This window comes from Equus przewalskii, chromosome 25, assembly GCF_037783145.1.
Source record: "Equus przewalskii isolate Varuska chromosome 25, EquPr2, whole genome shotgun sequence".
Classification (NCBI taxonomy): Eukaryota; Metazoa; Chordata; class Mammalia; order Perissodactyla; family Equidae; genus Equus; species Equus przewalskii.
Window position 1 is genome coordinate 6,949,521 of NC_091855.1, and position 20,340 is coordinate 6,969,860.

At 38.9% G+C, this 20,340-nt stretch overlaps 1 protein-coding gene across 10 annotated transcripts in view; it reads left to right on the forward strand.

Annotated features, from left to right (window-relative positions):
- Positions 1-390: 390 nt before the first annotated feature.
- The window catches only part of LRRC9 (leucine rich repeat containing 9), a 115,510-nt gene continuing 95,560 nt past the window's right edge, over positions 391-20,340 (forward strand). For 5 of the 10 annotated variants that reach the window (XM_070593115.1, XM_070593117.1, XM_070593119.1 and 2 more), the window contains exons 1-7: positions 502-1,011; positions 6,158-6,239; positions 6,505-6,723; positions 7,638-7,778; positions 8,318-8,381; positions 8,685-8,755; positions 12,486-12,668. In XM_070593115.1, the coding sequence (XP_070449216.1) occupies positions 6,192-6,239; positions 6,505-6,723; positions 7,638-7,778; positions 8,318-8,381; positions 8,685-8,755; positions 12,486-12,668 (726 nt within the window). In that variant the 5' untranslated portion in view covers positions 502-1,011; positions 6,158-6,191. Of the gene's footprint in view, positions 1,012-6,157; positions 6,240-6,504; positions 6,724-7,637; positions 7,779-8,317; positions 8,382-8,684; positions 8,756-12,485; positions 12,669-20,340 lie in introns of all 10 variants that reach the window. The other 5 variants (XM_070593121.1, XM_070593122.1, XM_070593124.1 and 2 more) reach the window with 3 other exon arrangements.

Here is a 20,340-nt window from a genome sequence, read left to right on the forward strand (position 1 = left end):
TTACATCACAGCTCAGTTAGAACTAGCTACATGTCCAGTATTCAATATCCACACGCGGCGGCGGCTAAGGGCTACCACATTGCACAGCGCAGACCTCGAGAACGAATCGAGAGCTGCAGTTACTGCGATTTGCCTTCTACGAAGTTCATACATTTCTCAGCCTCTCTGGCCACTCTTAAATTTTACTTTACTTTACTCCCTTTCCCTCTTTAAATTTTACTTTATTTTGTAAATATCCTTTGCCTCCTGAACATTTTGGAATACTTAAACGGCCCTCATAAGCCTGTCCGAGAACAAGAAGACCCTCGGAGGGTCCCTCTCTCCTCCGGGGTGCCCAGGGCGTTCGCTTGCCTGCGCTCGCTCGGCGCTCCGCGGCTTCGGGCGGCAGCCAGCCCGTTTCTAGCAGGCGGCGGTCGCGGGCCGCGGGCGGGAGGCCACGCTGGGGACCGGGGCCTGTCGCCGGCATCTGGCCGCCTTGTGACATCACAGCGCCGTGCCTTTGGAGTTCCAGTCCTGGGAAGCTCCGGGCTGCCAGGCCCCGAAGGTCAAAGATTTTCATGGGAGAGAGCGGAGGCAAGGGCGAGGCCCCCGCCACCATGCCCACAACTCGTTGCTTCCAGTCGCGTCCTCCGATCCACCGAGAGCAGATGAAAAGATGCGCTCAGGTACCAAGCGACCCGAGAGCCGGGAGGTCCCCAGAATTTCCCAGGAGCACCAGCGGGGTCTTCCGGGTGGACCCCTACCTCTGCTGATTGGTTGGAGGCTGCCACCACGTGATCCAGAAACGGGTCGGCCGCTGCTTTCCCCGCCCCTTTCACTCCGCTGCCCACCCAGAGGTCTCCGGAGGCGGAGTGCGGGTTTCCTAGGCAACCGCAGAGGGCTGTGCGTACACACCAGGCCCGGGGCTAGAGAGGGTGTCGTACCTGCTGCTGCAAGACGAGCATTGAGAGGTCCGAGTGGACTCCGCTCTGTCTCGGATTGCCCCGGAATCCATCCTCTCTCTGGGATAAGGTGAGTGTCTGTCACCTCGTGGCATTCGGGCGTACATCACCGGTAGCAGGCTCCGGGAGCCTTTGCTCCCCTCTCCTCCCTCTCCGCCCGGAGGAAGACAGGAGAGAAGCAGCGTTGAGGTCAGAGGAGCCCTGTAAGGGTGCAATGGAGATGATAATAATAATGAGAGACGTGACGCGGCTTTATCTGAGGCATCAGGGTGATGGGAGCAAAGCTTAAGAGGAGGAGGAAACGGAGGGTGGCCCATAGCCACCTGTGCAGCCTTTACCGCACAGGTTAAGATAGTGGGCTGAGAGAAGCAAGTGCTCCTTGGCCAGACTTGATACTGCCTGCTTCGAGCCGAAAGAGCATTTGTTTGGCCCATCAGTGATAATGGATGGATCCCTTTATACCCAAGCGAGGGAACAATTTGACCATAGAAGTCTTCTAGTTTTAGAAAAATTTAATTTTCTCAGAATGACACCCTACCCAGCTGTCATGGCAGACAGAAACGTGGTCCTTTCTACTCTATTATTACACTCTGATTGGTCATATACAGTAAATATTTCTTTGAGTTACATCATATAGGACCCTGTGGCATGGACAGTTGATTCAAACTGTTCTACAAACTTTTATGGGACACCAAGTACGTGCCAGGCACTGTGATAGGTGCATCGTCCCTGCTTTCAGTGAACGTGGGAGCTAGTAGGGAGGAACGACCTGTAAGGGTGACAATACAGTGCAACAGGTGCTATATATAAGGACATGTGTGGGCCTTAATCATTCTCTCAAGGAAGAGAATGATTATAATACTACCAGAGAGAATTAAAGTCTTCACTCAGAAGATCCTTGATTTAAATCTTTGAGGATGTATGGACTATGTCATAAAGTCAAGGGAAAAAGGTATTTTAGGGAAGGTAGACAGCATATGCCAAAGTACAAAAATAGCCCAGCCTGTGCAGAGAATTATAGTTGTGGCCGGAGCCTGGGGTACTCTGGGGAGTTTGTGGTCGAGGACAGGAGTCAGCATGGAGACCATGAAGACCTTCGAAGGCGAGCAGCGTGAGCAGATTTACCTTCCCCGAGGCTGGCTGTCACAGTAGCGTAGAGTGCGGATTGGAGGGAAGTGGGACTCTACGGAGGGCATCCAGTTAAGGTGAAGTGATGAGAACCTCGGCCAAGGCAGAGGACATTGGAATGGAGAGGAGGAAAGAAATTTGATAGACATTTAAGAGGTATATGCAGAAGGATTTAATGAGTGAGTGAATGTGGAGGAAAGAGTGGTTGAGGATAAGTCTCGTTTCTATGATTAGAAGGATGTGTCATTTACCAAGAGAAGGCATGCGTTAGGAGAAGCAAGCTGGCTGGAAAATGTAATGAGTTCAGTTTTGAACATACTGATTTTGAGATGCCTGTGACGCATTCAGATGGACCTTTTCATGTGGGTAGTTGTATTTGTTGCACAGGAAAGAGGAAAATAAAGATTAGTAATTTTTCACCAGGAAGGAGACAATCAGAAAAGTAGGTTTGAAATAACCAGCAGAGAGAAGCCAAGGAGAAAAATCAAACCAAAGAAGGAAACTTCAAGAAGAGAGTCATCAGCATTGTCAAATGCCATGTCAAGGTCAAGTTGACAGCTGAAACATGTCCAGTGTCTTTGGCAGTTAGAGGATTATTGTTGACCTTGGTAAAAGAAGCTGTAGTGGTCTGAGCTGTCCCCAGTCAGATTGCAGTGAGTTAAGAACTGAATGGAGATTTTTCCTAAATGAGGGCATTGATGAAGGGAAAATAAGGTGAAGTGAGAGGTCAGGTTCATCTCCCAAATATGCATATTTCTGTATCAAGAAAAAGTAGTTTCCTTGAATAAATGGAGAGCTATCCCTTGTTCTCGAGGGAGACTCAGTACTATAAAGATGGAAGTTCTCCCTAAATCACTCTTTACAACGGAATCTCAGAACCCCAAGTGAATTTTTAAAAACTAAATGCAAAATAATCATAAATCTTATTTGGAAAAATAAATATGAAAGAGTAGCCAGGAAATTTGCAAAAAAGGATACGAGGTGAGAATTTACAAATAAATCACAGTAATTAGAACAGGACAGTACTACAGGAATAGACAGAGCTAAGGGAGAGCAAGATTAGAAGGTCAAAATTAGGCTCAAGTATATGTGATAGTTTAGTGACTAACAAAGGGAGCTGTTAATTTCTTCTGGAAGAGACCTCTTGGACATAGACTGGATAACTGGGATCACCATTTGGTGACTTAGAGGGTACTGAGGGCAGGCTTTGTCCCTTGTGTGGTGGTGGGCAGGCAGGCTTTCCTTTGGAGAAGGGGCATCTCTTCTGAGGAGAAGAGCCCTCCTTTACTTGGTGTGCCATCTGAGGAAGTCTAGGGAGGGTAAGTAAGCCTACTGGCCTGCACCTGTGAGTAGGCCTCTGATGGAGTCTCTAAATGCTTTCAAGTTGTTCCTTGCTAAGTGCTCCCTTACCTGGCCACTCCTGCAGCCTATGCTGTAATATCTGGGGGTCATCCAAGAATGGGGTAAAGAGACAGTTGCCAGTGGGAAGCAGGGACGGAATGATCAATATTGCCTTCACCGTAGATCCAGCATCTAACAGCTTCTTGCCCTCCCCACTGCCACCACCCTACTCCAGCCACCATCCTCTCTCAGGTGCATTATTACAACTGTTGCTTAACTGGTCTCCTTGCCTCTGCCCTTGACCCCTACAGTCTGTTCTCAACAGAGCAGCTAGAGTGATCCTTTTCAAAACAAGACAGTTCTTGTTACTCTTCCACTCAAAATCCTCATATAGCTTTCCATCTTACTCATAATAAAATCCAGAATCCTCACAAGGGCCTCCAGGTCACAAGATAGCGCGTGATCTGGCCCTGCAGTGCCTCTCCCACCTCACATCCTACCAGTCTCCATTTCTGTCGCTGTGCTCCAGCCACTGCATTCTCCTTGCTGTTCTGCAGACATGCCCAGTATACTCTCACCCCACTTTTTTGCATTTCCTCTTCCCTCTGCCTGGATGCATTTCCCCCAGATTTCCTCATGGCTCACATGCCCTCATTTCCTTCAGCCCTTTGCCCAGTTGCTGCCTTTTCAGAGAAGTCTTCTCTTTCCTCCCACCCCTATCATTATCTGGTAGATATTAGGCCCTCAAAACATACATTAATGAATGAGTGAATGAATGAACAGAGAATCCAGCGTATTAGGATAATTTTCTGGCTGTATTTTTCTTTGTGATGCTAGCTGGAGTCCCTCCCCTCCTCGACTCAGCGTGGTGGGACAATGTCCCCAGTTTACAAAGCCTGAGTACAGACTGTGTACACTACTCTGATACAGATCTCAAAGTCCTTTGATTTGGTCCCTTTGGATGGCCCACAGCCACCCTCTTCCCCATCACTGCTGCTCTGAGTTTGGGGAATTGTTTGGGATAGTTTTGTAAAACATCTTTCTCTGGTACCTTTAATTTAGGGCTGGGTTGTACTGATGGGCTTCTCTCTCATTCTGATGCCATCTGCTTCACTTTCACTCAAAAGACCTTTCTAAAGCTCTCTGGCAATCAGAGCTCTTTTCCTCGCACTGCTACACGTCCCTTTCTTACTTTCCTATTCCCCTAGTTATTCCAGCGGGATTTGGGGAGAGACGGTAGGTAAATCCATGGACTCAATGGTTTTTTCTTAAAATTTTGGTTTCTGTATACATCTGCACATGTACATTATTTTGCATAAATGAGTAAAAGGGAGCATATAAATGTTTTTTAAATAAACATTTAAGTAAAATTTCATTTAAGTATAACGTATGTATAGAAATCACACAAATCTTAGGAGTCTAGCTTTATTTTCTCAAAGTGAACATATCCCTTTAACAAGTTCCCGGATCAAGGAATATATCTTCATCAGCACTCCAGAAGCCCCTCTTGTACCTCCTCCTAGTCACTCACCCCTGAAAGCTGACTACCATCCTGACTTCTAATACCATAGGTTAGTTTGTTTTCAAATTTCATATGAATGGAGGCACACAATATGTACTCATTGTGTGTCTTCCTTTGCTCAATGTTATGTTTGTGAGAATGATCTATGTTGGAAGAAACAGCAGTTTCTCATTCCACTCCTAGGTATAAACCCATAAGAAATGTGTATCTATGTCCTGTATGACAAAATGTTCAGAGAAGCACTATTTAGCTCTAAACTAGAAACAGTCCATATGTCTACCAACAGTAGAATGAATAAGTAATGGTTATATATTCATACTACAATAGTAAACGTGCTTTTAAAAAAGTGTAGGTTTTTTTCATTTCTATTTCTGCCTAGATCCATCCTCATCCAACTTCTCATGCCTATTATAACCACATCAGCTTTCACCTGCATCTAAGGTAACTCACGTTAACAACTTAGTATATATCTTTCCATATTTTTCTTTACATAATCACATACACATGTGGTTATACATATATATTCATGTACACACGCATATATCTGTGTGGGACTTATTATTATAAAAAATGGGATCATAATATACACTGTTTCTACATCTTGCTTTGTCATGTCATCATATTAAAACCAGGATTCCTTTATTTTAAAATAGCTTAAGTCTGAAATATTATAATGAAAATATTAAAAATTGTGAAAAACTAGGTTAAATTTTATTGAAACTATTTAGGTATTAATCAGTTCATATCATCTAAAATGAGGAAGTTGGTTAATTTGTTTTAATGAGCACTTATTACCATGCCAGATATGTCACTAAGCCCTGAGGATTCTTTTCTTGGCTCTCTGAGTACACTTAGAGAACTAAAAGACATGAACTGGGGGTGAGGTAAGGATGCAGATGAAAGATGACTGTTTTCTTCAAGTATTAATGGCTCATGGTGTGGAAGAAAATTATACTTGTTTTATTTGAACCCAGGAGGTAGAATAACAACAAATGGGAAGGAGTTATGGAAAGACAGAATTAAATTCAGAATAAAAAATAATTTTCTAACAGAAAACTTCAGAGATGGAATGGACTGTCTTGGGGTCCAGAGAGATACTTGGTAATATACTACGTGAAGATTTTAAGCCACAGATGGGAGTTCCACCTTAGCAGCTTTAAGGTTCCTTTCAACTTGGAATAACATGACTCTAGTATTTATTTCAATTTTTCATTTTCCTTAACAGATAATGTTATTATGACCTTTATTTTTAATAGAAGATGATTGAATGTGAAAACCTAAACCAAGAAGAAATAATTAAAGAACTGGTGAGTGAAAGCCCAATTTCTTTTCAACTACATTTGCAAGAATATTAAAAGGAACATTTGTACACTCTCTTCTGAATCTTATGTAGAGATTTCTTCTACCTCATGACTTTTGGAAGCAGAAAAAAATCATATCTATGGAAGAACTTTCCCTCTTGTGAGAGTCAAAAATGGCATCAGTGCAATTGACAGTTTATAATTTCTAATGGCAAGAAAAATTTTTGATTATTATAAATAGGTAATAACCCAGTTTCTTTTTTTAAAACAGTGTTTATGCAATGGTTTATCTTATGAGATGGTTGGAGAAGGAGGATCAGATACTTCCAAACTGGAGATGTTTTTCTCAGGGTATCCCTGTATTGTTGGATTATCATTATTTCCTAATTTAACAAGTCTCACAATTGTTGCTCAAGATATAAAAGAAATTTCAGGGTTAGAGACTTGTTTACAACTCAAAGAACTTTGGATTGCCGAATGCTGCCTAGAGGTAAGTCTAAACATACAGGCTTACATGAAATATTTTATGCTGAATTCTTTGGCTTTGGAAAAATAATTCATTAAAATATATGTATGAGGCATGGATCAAAACAGATAAATGGGGGAAAAAAGAGACCATACATAATGAATTACAATAAAACCCTTTGCCCAGTAAAACAAAACAGAAAACAGATAAATGGGCTAAAGATAGAAATAGATTTATACAAAGGGAAAAATAGAAATAAAGAATCCAAACATAGACATATTCTACTTTTTAGTGATCGAATCAGGTCAAATACCCAGTATTGCTTAGTAGTGAAATTGGTTCACTTAGACACTATTGGTTGTGTGAAAATTATAACATTTATATTGTAAAGCAATATTACAAAATGTATCCAGTGCCAAAGAAAAGTACATACCTTTTGACTCAGAAATCTCTGTTCTCAGATTTTATCCTAGAGAAGTAATTCAACAGCAGAAGACAGCTGTGTGCATGAAGTTATTTGCTGCAGTATCATTTATAATAGCTAAAAATTTGAAACATAAATATGCCACACATAGGGTTATTTTTAAGAAAATGATTATAAACTTCATGAAATATTTTGTAATTATTAAATACTATTTGAAAGATTATTAAGACATTTTAATGGTCTTAAGTAAAAAAATCTACAAAATTGTGTAGGTATTATGATTATAGGTATAGAGTTTATTAAAATTTAAAAAGAATATTAAAATTGAAAATAGTTTTATTTAATTAGAGGGATTGTTTTTTCTTTAAAAAATTTAGTTAATTTTGCTGGATATTGATTTTTCAATAAAATGTGATTTTTAAAAGAAAATATTCTTAAAATCCACTTTATTAAAAGCATTAATGGCAAAACATAAGCTAATACTATTCAGTCTGCTCTTTTTTTTTTTTTACAGAAAATTGGAGGTCTTCAAGAATGTAGAAATTTAGAAAAACTGTATTTATATTATAATAAAATTTCCAAAATAGAAAATTTAGAGAAATTATTTAGATTGGAAGTTCTTTGGCTGAACCACAATACAATTAAAAATATTGAGGTAAGATAATTTCAAAGATTAATATGTAAAGTCACTTATTACTGTGGAGTTTAAACCAAAATGTCCAAGATCATATTATGCTCAAGGACCAAAATATTCATGACTACTTTAATTATTGTTGTTGGAAAGCATTAACATATATAGAGAACTTCATATACATAATTTTCTTTACTCCTCACACCAAGCCTGAGAGGTAAGATGTTATTTCTTCTTTGGAGATTAAAAAAAAAAAAAGAGGTTTAGAAAAGTTTTATATATAACTTGCCCAAGATTATAAACACAGTCCATGTGATGTGTTCTTTCTCCTACTCCTCCTCCCGTTTTCCTCTCCACTCCCCTCCCTGTCCCCTCTGCCTCCAGTAATTCTCTCCAGCTTCCAGAGAAAGAAAGATGGCTTCACTGAGGCAGCCACTTAGTTCTGTGCTTGTGAAGTTAGCACTCGGTGCTCAGACCACCTGGAAAACCAACCATATTGATCAAATGATTTGTAAATATAGATTTTAATGATTTCTCCTAAATTATGTTGTCTAAATTTTTAGGGCTTGCAAACTTTGAAGAATTTAAATGATCTCAACCTTGCTGGGAATCTAATAAGCAGCATTGGTATGTACTGTTTCATTTGGAATATGAGATAATGCTGCAATAATTTTTTCAGTATGAAAAGTACGCTCTTACATTTCTTTCTTTTAGAATTTTTTGTATGATATCTTTGCAAAGCATTTCTGAATCTATGATTACAGATATGAAAATATTATCCATTAATCAGTGGTTACTAATTATACAATGGTACTGTTAGCCTTATTTATATGCAAGAAATGATGGCCATATGCAACTCAGAAATATGACTGGATATGAATAGAAGGTACAACAAGAAATTTAATTTTTATTTCATCTTATTTCTTAAAGGTCGTTCTCTTGATCCCAATGAACAACTGGAAAGATTAAACCTTTCTGGTAACCAAATATGTTCTTTCAAGGTATGTTTAAGTGGAATAATTCATTTTTACTAATCAGCCTGGATCATGAACTATCTTAATGCAGAAAATGGACTAAATATCCCCCTTTTAAGGGATAATTTAATTGTTTTGGACTACTCACTACTCCCAGAAATTTTAGAGTTAGCCGACCAAATTGGCCCTAGTGATCTGACTCTATTAAAACCAAACAAATCACTGTCTGCTTGGCTGTTAGGATACTACTTTCTCTGTTTTCCTCTGAGCTTTCTGGCTACACCTCTTCAGTTTCCTGGTTTTTCATCCTCTCCTAGCATCTGAAAAACAGACTGCCCCAGGTCAGTCCCAGGATCTTTCTCATTTCCGTCTGCGTTCATTCTCTAAATAATCTCATCATACCTTATGACTTTAAATGCTTTTTATCAGCTATTACTCCTAAACTGCTACCTGTACTTTCCCTAACAACTCCCAGAACTATAGACATCGCCTATCCTAATTCAGACTGGTCTACCCTTCCTCCAAACCTGTTTCTCCTGCAGCCTTCTCCACCTCTCCAAATGGCATCTCCATTCTTCTGGTAACTTAAGCAAAATCCTTAGAGTCATTTCTGACTCCACTTATTCTTTTATACTCCGTACCTAATCCATCAGCAAATTCTATTGGCTCTACCTTCAGAATTTGTCCAGATTCTGACCATTTCTTACCACCTGCATCACTACCAACCTGGTTCAACACTGAGATAAATTTAGAATACTGTGAGAGGTAATGTTTAAGCTAACATGAGACGTGAGTAAGAGTTGCCTAGGGGAAGAGCATTCCAGGCGAAGGTGTGAGGGACTTATAAGGTAGAAAGGGTATGGCAAATTCCAGAAACTAGCAATTCTGCGTGGCTGGAACAGATCCAGTGAGAGAATCGGTAGTTGAGGCTGAAGGAGATAAATGCAGAAGGCTGGGAGGATAAGGGCTTGCCCTTCCAGGAAGGCATCTGGATGTTTATCTCACCCAGGCTAGACATGGCAGCCTTATGGTGGTGAAGAGCATAAGCAGAAAGATCTGTAGTTCTGACCTGTTACAAACCAGAGGCGGCATAATACAGTGGGAACATGAAATTTAAGTGAAATAATAATGTCAAGCTTTTAGAATAATGACTAGCACACAGTAAGCACTCAAAAGATGTGCTATTTTGTTATTATTACTATCGCTTTAATTACATTAACCTATTCTATTTCAATCTCATTAAAAAAATGGGGATGAAATAGGATTACTATGAAAATTCACTATATGGCATAATTTTAAAAAGGCTCTCTATAATAATGATGACTATGTGTCATCTCATTGAACATGATTCACAATGGCTTCTACAATTCTCATATTAAGAATGTTCATGAAACACTATTATCCTGAATTTTTATCTCTAACCTTTCCACCCACCCTAAAAAGATTTTATCTTGGTGGTCAGAGGGAGTAACTTCCGTGCCACTATCCATCCAAACCAGGTACCACACGCTAATTTTCAGTGAGATTTTGTACCCTTTTAGACTCCAGTGTCATCTCACTTTTGAGTGTAGGTGGGGCTTCCTATGTAAGACTTCAAAGTTCACACCCACCATCTCCTAGCCCAGACTGATGGTCAAGTGCAAATAGCCACCCAGAATCAAAGAATGTCTTTACTCCTCAGAACAGTCCAATGGTTCACCTTCCTTGCCCTTGCAGAATTTGACCAAATAATTCTCTGCACAGCTCTGCCCAGATATCCCTTTCAGAACAACTCTGCTTAGTCCTACTCCTGCCATGGCCCCAGCCCACAGCCTCAGGTCCAGCCAGTGAATCAAGTTCAGCTTGTCCAGAGAGAGTTTGGACACACATTGGCCACCTGACCCTGTCTTACTCTTGACTCTAGCAGCCTGGCTTCACTACTTGCTTCCCTGTTCCATTTGTACTTTATCTTCAGAACTACTGCCTCTTGGTTCTTGCTCTGGATTTCCCTTAACTCTGATTCTGACTCTCTTGGCCAGCATTGCATCCTTTCAAGTCCAACCCACCATAGCCTCCTACCCCAGGCACTGCCCTAGTAATGCTGTTATTGGGGAAGATGTGAGGGTGTCTTAGAGGTTCATAGAAAGTAATAATCATTCAATTCAATTCACATTGTTTATTTATTGCCTGCTATGTTCTAAGTGCTGAATGCTGATAATGCAGTGTTTAACAGGACACAAACCCTGCTCTCAAAAACTTTATCTCAGGAATTGGAAATCTTTTTCTATAAGAGGCCAGTTAGAAAATTTTTTAGGCTTTATGGGCCACCCATGGCCTCTGTTGTGTATTCTTCTTTATTTTTTTTCCAACACTTTAAAAAAGCCATAAAAAAGGACAAAATCGTACCATTCGCATCAACATGGATGGACCTTGAGGGTATTATGTTAAGCGAAATAAGCCGGACAGAGAAAGACGAACTCTATATGACTCCACTCATAGGTGGAAGTTAACATATAGACAAGGAGAACTGATCGGTGGTTACCAGGGAAAAGGGGGGGGTGGGGGGAGCGCACAAAGGGTGAAGTGGTGTACCCACAACATTACTAACAATAATGTACAACTGAAATCTCACAAGGTTGTAATCTATCATAATCTTAATAAAAAAAATGTAATCACTATTCTTAGCTTTAGATCAAGGGCCAATGCCCATATAGACCCTTGGCTCAAAGGCTTGTGGATGCACAAGCAATAGGCAGTAGAGTGTGATGGATTCTATAACAAAGATAATCCCAGGGGCTAAGAGAGTTCATAAGAGGAGCATTTACCCCAAGCTTGGGGGATGAAATAAAGCTCCAAGAGAAGATGATTCTTAGGTTGAATCTTGACAAATTAAGAGGTAAAATTGGGGTGAAGTTCAGTTCACTCAAATACAGCAGCAAGGTCTAAAGATAAGATAGGGTCTGGCACATTCTGAAACATCAAGTTGTGCAGTATGGCCAAAACTTAAAATGTTAGGGTTTAAATATGGAGAGACAAGACTGAAGAGCTAAGCAAGGGCCATATGCCAAATAAAGAAGATGTAAACTGACTTAAACTTCAAGATAAAAGATATTAAGGAGAAATGGTCTGGGAGTGGATTATCAACCCCTCCCCCTCCATAGGTTGTGAGAAAAAGGAGACCCTCAGGAAAAAGCTAGGTTTCAGTTGCTCTCAATAGGTAGAAAAGGCATTTACAGGAAAAAAACAAAAATATTTTAAGAACAACTAAAAATCAGGGATTCAATGGTGATTGTACTAAAGCAGGGGTCCCATGAGTAGAGTGGATCCGGAGGCCAAGGAAAATGGCCAGCAGTATTCCTACGTGTAAGTGTGGGGAGTGGTGGTGAAGGAAGCCGGAGACCAACAGGTGCCCCGGGGGCGATTGTTAGCAAATGGGCTGTGCAGAGGGGCAACAGTGTCTTAATGAATGACATGTGCAAGTGACCGGCTCCAAGGTTCCAGGTGGAATGCATGATTCAGCAGACATCCTTTGGCCTTTTATATTTAAAATGCATAGTTATATAGAATCTGCTGTTTAAGTATTGTTGATCTATTTGTGTATTTAGCGTGTTTTTCACTAGAGAAAAACATTTTATCCATCTAAATCACTTTAACATATTTAAGCACATAATTAGAATGCATTACATTAAATTATGGTGATATTAAGTGTTCAAATGCCTTCTTTAGAAATGGATAGTCACAATTAATTAATCGAACATTATTATTGCTGCTGTTTTAGGACCTCACTAACTTAACCAGACTTCATCACTTAAAGGATTTATGTCTGAATGATCCTCAATATAAAACCAATCCAGTTTGTATGCTGTGTAATTATTCCACACACGTGTTGTATCACTTACCTTGCCTTCAAAGACTTGACACGCTTGATGTGTCAGCAAAGCAAATCAAGGAACTGGCAGATGTAAGTGCATCCCCAATTAGGTATCTGGGACTTATTTAATTAACTGCTTCTTTCTGGCTGTGTCCACATAAGGTAGGTAGTATTATCTTGTCAATTCTTGTCACTGGTTCTACTTTTGCCCCAATGAGCTGGATATTTCACATAAACATCTACTAATAATAACATTAGTACCAGGATCTCAATTTTGATGACAGTACTGGAAGCTGAAATAGAAAAATATTGTAATTTATATAAAACTAAAAGAAGGAAATCTGAAAAATTATCAATGTTAAACATAATTGAATTAGTGCTATATATATATATATAAATTAATAAAGCCTAAATAAAGTAGATATGAAACAAGTAACCTCTCATTTGTAATATCATATGTCATTGTTAGAAAATATCCATGGTTGATGGTAGTATGCCAGGATTAGGTAGATTTTAATCTAATTAAAGATGATTTAGGGTTCCATAGAAGTATCAGTACATCTACCCACACTGCTGAACTCTTGAAGAGAGCTACTCCTGGGCTGCCACTGATGGTGAACCTCCCAGTAAAGTGGCTGCTTTGACCTGCCACCAATAATAATAATAATTTCAGAGTGGAGTGCATAGGAAGTCACCATGTTTATTAATAGTCTTTCCACATTATATTTCTGTCTCTTCTTCCAGTCCAGTGAACCACTCCCCCTGCCTCATTTGTTCACTTAACTAACCATCCAAAAAATAGTTTTTGAGTATTTAGGATGTGCCGAGGATGTGATGTCCCCACATGAGACCCTCCCATTCTTTCTTTGTGGCTCATCCGTCATCTCAGCGTAGATAAAGAATGTCTTTATCCACTAATCTTAACTTTTTTCTCTTCTTTTGCTAGCCTGAGGATTTATTCTCAAATTCTGTTCTCTCCCTCTTTTTTTCCAAGTCTGAAATTGTCCTCTCTCCCACCCCAATCTCAGAAGTGAACTGTCTTGCAATATTGAGCAAAGGGCTAGAGGTCTTTTCTACTAGCAGGTGTTCGGAGTCATTGGAGGGCCGGGGGTGGGGTGTCTTCTCTAACAATGTTGTCAAAAATAACAGCAAAACTTTGTGGTGACAACCGTATTTTTGAAATTTCCATTATCATCTCTAGTTTTACATCAAGAAGTTCCTGCAAAGGTGAGCAGAGTGACTATGATTCACATAATTAGTGGCTGACTAATTTATCTAACAAGTATTTAATGCCTATTACCTTCCAGGTACAGTTCAAGGCACTAGAGATACAGAGTGACCAAAACAGACAAAACCCGTGCTTTCTTGGAGCTTATGTTCTAGTGAAGACAGATAATGAACAACTAAATGAGCAAACAACTAGCATGTCAGATGGTAGTAATTGCTATGGAGAAAAATAAAACAAGGGTGAAGGGAACAGGATTGTTGGTAGGGGCAGAGGAAGGGGTGTTGGCTATTGTATAGAATTGCTGGGAAAGGCTTTGCTAAGGCAACTTTTGAGCAGAGACCTGAAGGAAGTAAGGGAGGAAGCTTTTCAGGGATCAGCAAGTGCAAACACCTTGAGGTAGGAGCATGCCTCTCATATTTGAAGAACAACAAGGAGGCCACTGTGGCTGGAGCTGAGTAAGTGAGGGCAAGAGAATAAGAGATGAAGACAGGAGTCGGGGCAGTGGGGGGAACAGATCATATCAGGCTCTGTAGAATGTTGTAAGAATTTTGGCCTTTGCGTGAGATGGGAGCTGCTGGAAAATTCTGAGCAGAGGAGGGACAAGATGACTTATGTTTTAAAGGGATCCTTTCGGACAATGGATTAAAAATAGAGGATTAGAGGGAAAAAGTAAAAGCAGAGAGACTAGATAGATTCCAGTAAGTTGGATGAGAGATGTTGATGGTTTGATACAGGGTCTTAGTAAAGGAAGTGGTGAAAAGTAATCAGATTCTGGTAGTAGTTAAAAGGTGGAACCCATTTGGATTTTTTTTTAATTGAGGTCATATTCGTTTATAACATTATATAAATTTCAGGTGTACATCATTATATTTCAACTTCTGTGTACACTACGTCATGTTCACCACCCAAAGTCTAGTTTCCATCCGTCACTATAGAGATGTCCCCCTTTCCCCCTTTTGCCCTCCCCCATCCTCTTCCCCTCTGGTAACCACCAGTCTGTTCTCAGTATCTATGTGTTTACTGTTGTTGTTTTATCTTCCACACGTGAGTGAAATCATACACTATTTGTGTTTCTCCATCTGGATTATTTCACTTAGCATAATACCCTCAAGGTTCATCCATGTTGTTGCACGTGGCAAGATTTCATCTTTTTTATGGTTGAGTAGTGTTCTATTGTATATATATACCACATCTTCTTTATCTATTCGTCCATCGATGGGCACTTAGGTTGTTTCCATAACTTGTCTATTGTACGTAATGCTGCAGTGAACATAGGGATGCATATATCTTTTCAAATTAGTGTTTGCATATTGTTTGGATAAATGCCCAGAAGTAGAGTAGCTGGGTCATATGGTAGTTAATATGGTAGATCGCACTACAAAGCTACTACTGTTTTTAATTTTTTGAGGAATCTCCATACTGTGTTCCGTATCACCTTCCATATCAATTTAAATTCCCACCAGCAGTGTATAAGGTTCCCTTTTCTCCACATCCTCTCCGAAACTTGTTATTTCTTCTTTTTTTAAAAATAGCCATTCTGACAGGTGTGAGGTGATATCTTATTGAGGTTTTGATTTGCATTTCCCTGATAATTAGTGATGTTGAACATCTTTTCATGTGCTTATTGGCCATCTGTATATCTTCTTTGGAAAAATATCTGTTCAGATCCGCTGCTCTTTTTTTTTTTAGGAAGATCAGCCCTGAGCTAACATCGCCACCAATCCTCCTCTTTTTGCTGAAGAAGATTGGCCCTGAGCTAACATCCGTGCCGATCTTCCTCTATTTTATATGTGGGATGCCTGCCACAGCATGGCTTGATGAGCAGTGTGTAAGTCTGTGCCAGGGATCTGAACCGATGAACCCTGGGCCACCAAAGCGGAACACGTGAACTTAACCGCTATGCCACTGGGCTGGCCCCCTCTACCCATTTTTTAATGGAGTTGTTAGATTTTTTTGTTGTTGAGATGTGTGAGTTCTTTATATATTTTGGAATATTAGTCCCTTGTTGAATGTATGATTTGCAAATATCATCTCCCAATTGGTATGCTGTCTTTTCATTTGTTATGTGCAGAAGCTTTTTAGTTTGAGGTAGTCCTATTTGTTTATTTTTGCTTTTGTTTCCCTTGCCTGAGGAGACATGGTATTTGAAAAGATGCTGCTAAGACCGATGTCAAAGAGTGTACTGCCTGTGTTTTATTCTAGGAGTTTTATGTTTTCGAGTCTTACATTCAAGTCTTTAATCCATTTTGAATTAATTTTTGTGTATGGTGTAAGATAGTGGTCTACTTTCATTCTTTTGCGTGTGGCTGTCCAGTTTTCCCAGCACCATTTATTGAAGAGACTGCCTTTTCTCCATTGTATGTTCTTGGCTCCTTTGTGAAAAATTAGTTGTCCACATATGCCTGGGTTTATTTCTGGGCTCTCAATTCTGTTCCGTGATCTGTCTCTTTCTTTTTCTGCCAGTAACATGTTGTTTTGATTACTATAGCTTTGCAGTATACTTTGAAATCAGGGAGTATGATGCCTCCAGCTTTGTTCTTTTTTCTCAGGGGCGCTTTGGCTATTTGGAATCTTTTGTTGTTCCATATGAATTTTAGGATTCTTTGTTCTATTTCCATGAAAAATGTCATTGGGATTCTGATAGGGACTGCATTCAATGTGTAGATTGCTTTAGGTAATATGAACATTTTAACTAGTTACTTCTTCCCATCCATGAGCACGAAATATCTTTTCATTTCTTTGTGTCTTCTTCAATTTCTTTCAACAATGTCTTATAGTTTTCAGTGTATAAGTCTTGTACCTCCTTGGTTAAATTTATTCCTAGGTATTTTATTCTTTTTCTTGGGATTGTAAATGGATTGTTTTCTTGATTTCTCTTTCTGCTGGGTCACTGTTAGTATATATAAATGTAACTAATTTTTGAACATTGATTTTGTACCCTTACTGTATTCATTGATTATTTCTAATAGTTTTTTGATGGGTTCTTTAGGCTCCTCTATATGTAAACTCATGTCATCCTAAAATAGTGACACTTTTACTTCTTCCTTTCCAGTTTGTGTCCCTTTTAGTTATTTTTCTTGCCTAATTGCTCTGGCTAGTACTTCCAAAACTATGTTGAATAAGAGTGGTGAGAGTGGGCATCCTTGTCTTGTTCCTGTTCTTAGAGAGATAACTTTCAGTTTTCCACCACTGAGTATAATGTTAGCTGTGGGTTTGTCCTATATGGCCTTTATTATGTTGAGGTACCTTCCTTTTATACCCATCTTATTGAGAGTTTTTGTCATAAAAGGATGTTGAATCTTGTCAAATGCTTTCTCTGCATCTATTGAGGTGATCTTGTGATTTTTATTCCTCATTTTCTCGATGTGGTATATCACATTGATTTATTTGAGGATGTTAATTTCAATCTTCTTATTAGTGATCAGTCTATTCAGATTTTCTGTTTCTTCTTGATTCAGTTTTGGGAGGTTGTTTGATTCTAAGAATTTATCCATTTCTTCTAGGTTAGCCAATTTGTTGGTGTATAGCTTTTCATAGTATTCTCTTAAACTCCTTTGTATTTCTGTGGTATCCATTGTCATTTCTCCTCATTAGTTTCTGATTTTATTTGAAACTTCTTTCTTTTTCTTTAGTGAGTCAAGCTAAAGGTTTGTCAATTTTCTTTATCTTTTCAAAGAACCAGATCTTAGTTTCATTAACTTTTGCTATTGTCTTTTTAGTCTCTATTTCTTTTATTTCTGCTCTGGTTTTTAATATTTCCTTCCTTCTACTGACTTTAGGCTTCATTTGTTCTTCTATTTTCTAGTTCCTTTAGGAGTAATGGTAGATTGTTTATTTGAGATTTTTCTTGTTCTTGAGGTAGGCCTGTATTGCTACAAACTTCCTTCTTAGTACCACTTTTGCTGCATTCCATAGATTTTGGTATGTCATGTTTTCATTTTCATTTGTCTCCAGGTATTTTTTTTTATTTCTCCTTTTATTTCTTAGTTGATCCAATAGTTTTTCAGTAGCATGTTAGTCTCCACATATCTGTGACTTTTCCAGCTTTCTTCTTGTAGCCAATTTCTGGTTTCATATCGTTGTGGTCAGAAAAGATGCTTGATATGATTTCAAATCTTATTAAACTTATTGAGACTTGTTTTGTTTCCCAACATATGGTCTATCCTTGAAATTTTTCTATACACACTTGAGAAGAATGTGTATTCTGCTGATTTTTGATGGAATGTTCTCTATATGATTGTTAAGTCCGTCTGGTCTAATGTTTCATTTAAGGCCAGTGTTTCCTTGTTGACTTTCTGTCTGGATGATCCATTCATTGATTTAAATAGGATATAAAGTCCCCTACTGTTATTGTGTTGCTGTCAATTTCTCCCTTTAGGTTTGTTAATAGTTGCTTTATGTACTTCAGTGTTCCTATGTTAGGTGCATACATATTAATAAATGTTATGTCTTCTTGATGGATTGTCCCCTTTAAAATTACATAATGTCTTGGGGCTGGCCCGATGGCACAGCAGTTAAGTGTGCACCATCCACTTCGGCGGCCCAGGGTTTGCCACTTTGGATCCTGGGTGCGGATACGACACCACTTGGCAAGCCATGCTGTGGTAGGTGTCCCACATATAAAGTGGAGGAAGATGGGCATGGATGTTAGCTCAGATCCAGTCTTCCTCAGCAAAAAGAGGAGGATTGGCAGCAGATGTTAGCTCAGGGCTAATCTTCCTCCAAAACAAAGAAAAAGGAAAATTTTAAAAATTATATAATGTCCATCTTTGTCTCTTGTTATCTTTTCCAGCTTGAAGTCTGTTTTGTCTCATATAAGTATGGCTATACCTACTTTCTTTTTGTTGCCATTTGCTTGGACTATCATCTTCCATCCTTTCACTCTGAACTCATGTTTGTATTTAGAGCTGAAATGGGTCTCCTGGAGGCCGCATATTGTGGGGTCTTGTTTTTCAATCCATCCAACCACTCTGTGTCTTTTGATTGGTAAATTCAATTCATTTACATTCAGACTGATTATTGATATGTGAGGACTTAATATTGCCATTTTATCTTGTTTTCTGTTAGCTGTATAATTTTATTGTTTCTTTTTCCTTGTGTTTCTGTCTGTTATTTCAGTTTGGTGGTCTTCTGTGATGTGTTTCTCAGTTTCCTCTTTTTTTATGTTTTGTGACTCTGCTGAGTTTCTGTTTTGTGGTTACTGTGAGGTTTGTATAAAAGGTCTCATAGAAAAGATAGTCCTTTTTCTGCTGATAGCATCTTATCTTCATTTACCTATGCAAGTTCTATCTTTTTCCTCTTCCCTTTCTATGTTTTTGTTCTCACAAATTGTTCCTTTTTGTATTGTGAATTCATTACCAAATTGAAGTGGTTATAGTTATTTTTAATGTTTCCTTTCCCTTTAACTCTTATGTTATAATTAAGTGTTTACTAACTTATTCTGATATAGAGTTGCAGCTTTCTGCTCAAGGTTTTGTATACCTTTGCCTTTTTGTCTCAGGTAGGAGAGCTTCTTTTAACATTTCTTGTAAGGCAGGTCTAGTGGCGTTGAACTCTCTCAGCTTTTGTTTGTTTGGGAAAACCTTTATTTCTTGTTCATATCTGAAAGATAACTTTGCTGGATAGAGTATTCTTGGCTGACAGTTTTTATCTTTCAATATTTTGAATGTATCATTCCACTCTCTCTTGGCCTGTAGAGCTTTTGCTGAGCAGTCTGCTAATGGCCTAATGGGGGTTCCCTTGTAGGTTATTGTTTTTTCCCCTGACTGCCTTTAATAGTCTATCTTTGTCATTGACTTTTGACAGTTTTATTATCATGTGTCTTAGAGAAGGTCTTTTTGCATTGAGATAATTGAGTGTTCTATTAGCTTCGTGGATTTGTATATCCAGTTCCTTCCCCGGGTTTGGGGAGCTCTCAGCTATAATTTCTTTAACTAAGCTCTCTGCTCCCTTCTGTCTCTCTTCTCCTTTTGGGATTCCCATTATCCTTATGTATCCTCCCTTTCTAATGGAATCACGTAATTCTCATAGAATTTCAACATTTTTAAAAAATATTAATTTTCTCTCCTTTTCTGCCTGCATCATTTCTAGGTTTCTATCTTTGAGCTCACTAATTATCTCTTCCATATGTTCTGCTCTATTTCCAGTGCTTTTTATTCATTCTTCATCTCATTTCTTGTGCTCTTCAGCTCCAGAATTTCTGTTTGATTCTTTTTTAGAGTCTCTTTGATAAAGTGTTCCTTCTGTTCCTTGGTTTTATCCCTGAGCTCATTGATCTGCCTTTGAGTTTTGCTGTAGCTCATTCAGTTTCTTCATGACAGCTATTTGAATTTTACCAGTTAGACCACATTCTTCCATGACTTTATGTTTGGTGTCTGGAGAATTGTTTTCTTGTGTGTGTGTGATGCCATGTTAGTGTGGCTTTTCATGGTACTTGCTGAGTTATTCCTCTGCCAATGCATTTGTTGTAGCAAACACTTTTCTTATTTAGGTATAGCTTTGTTTGTTTTTATTCTAACTAAGCAATTGGAGACT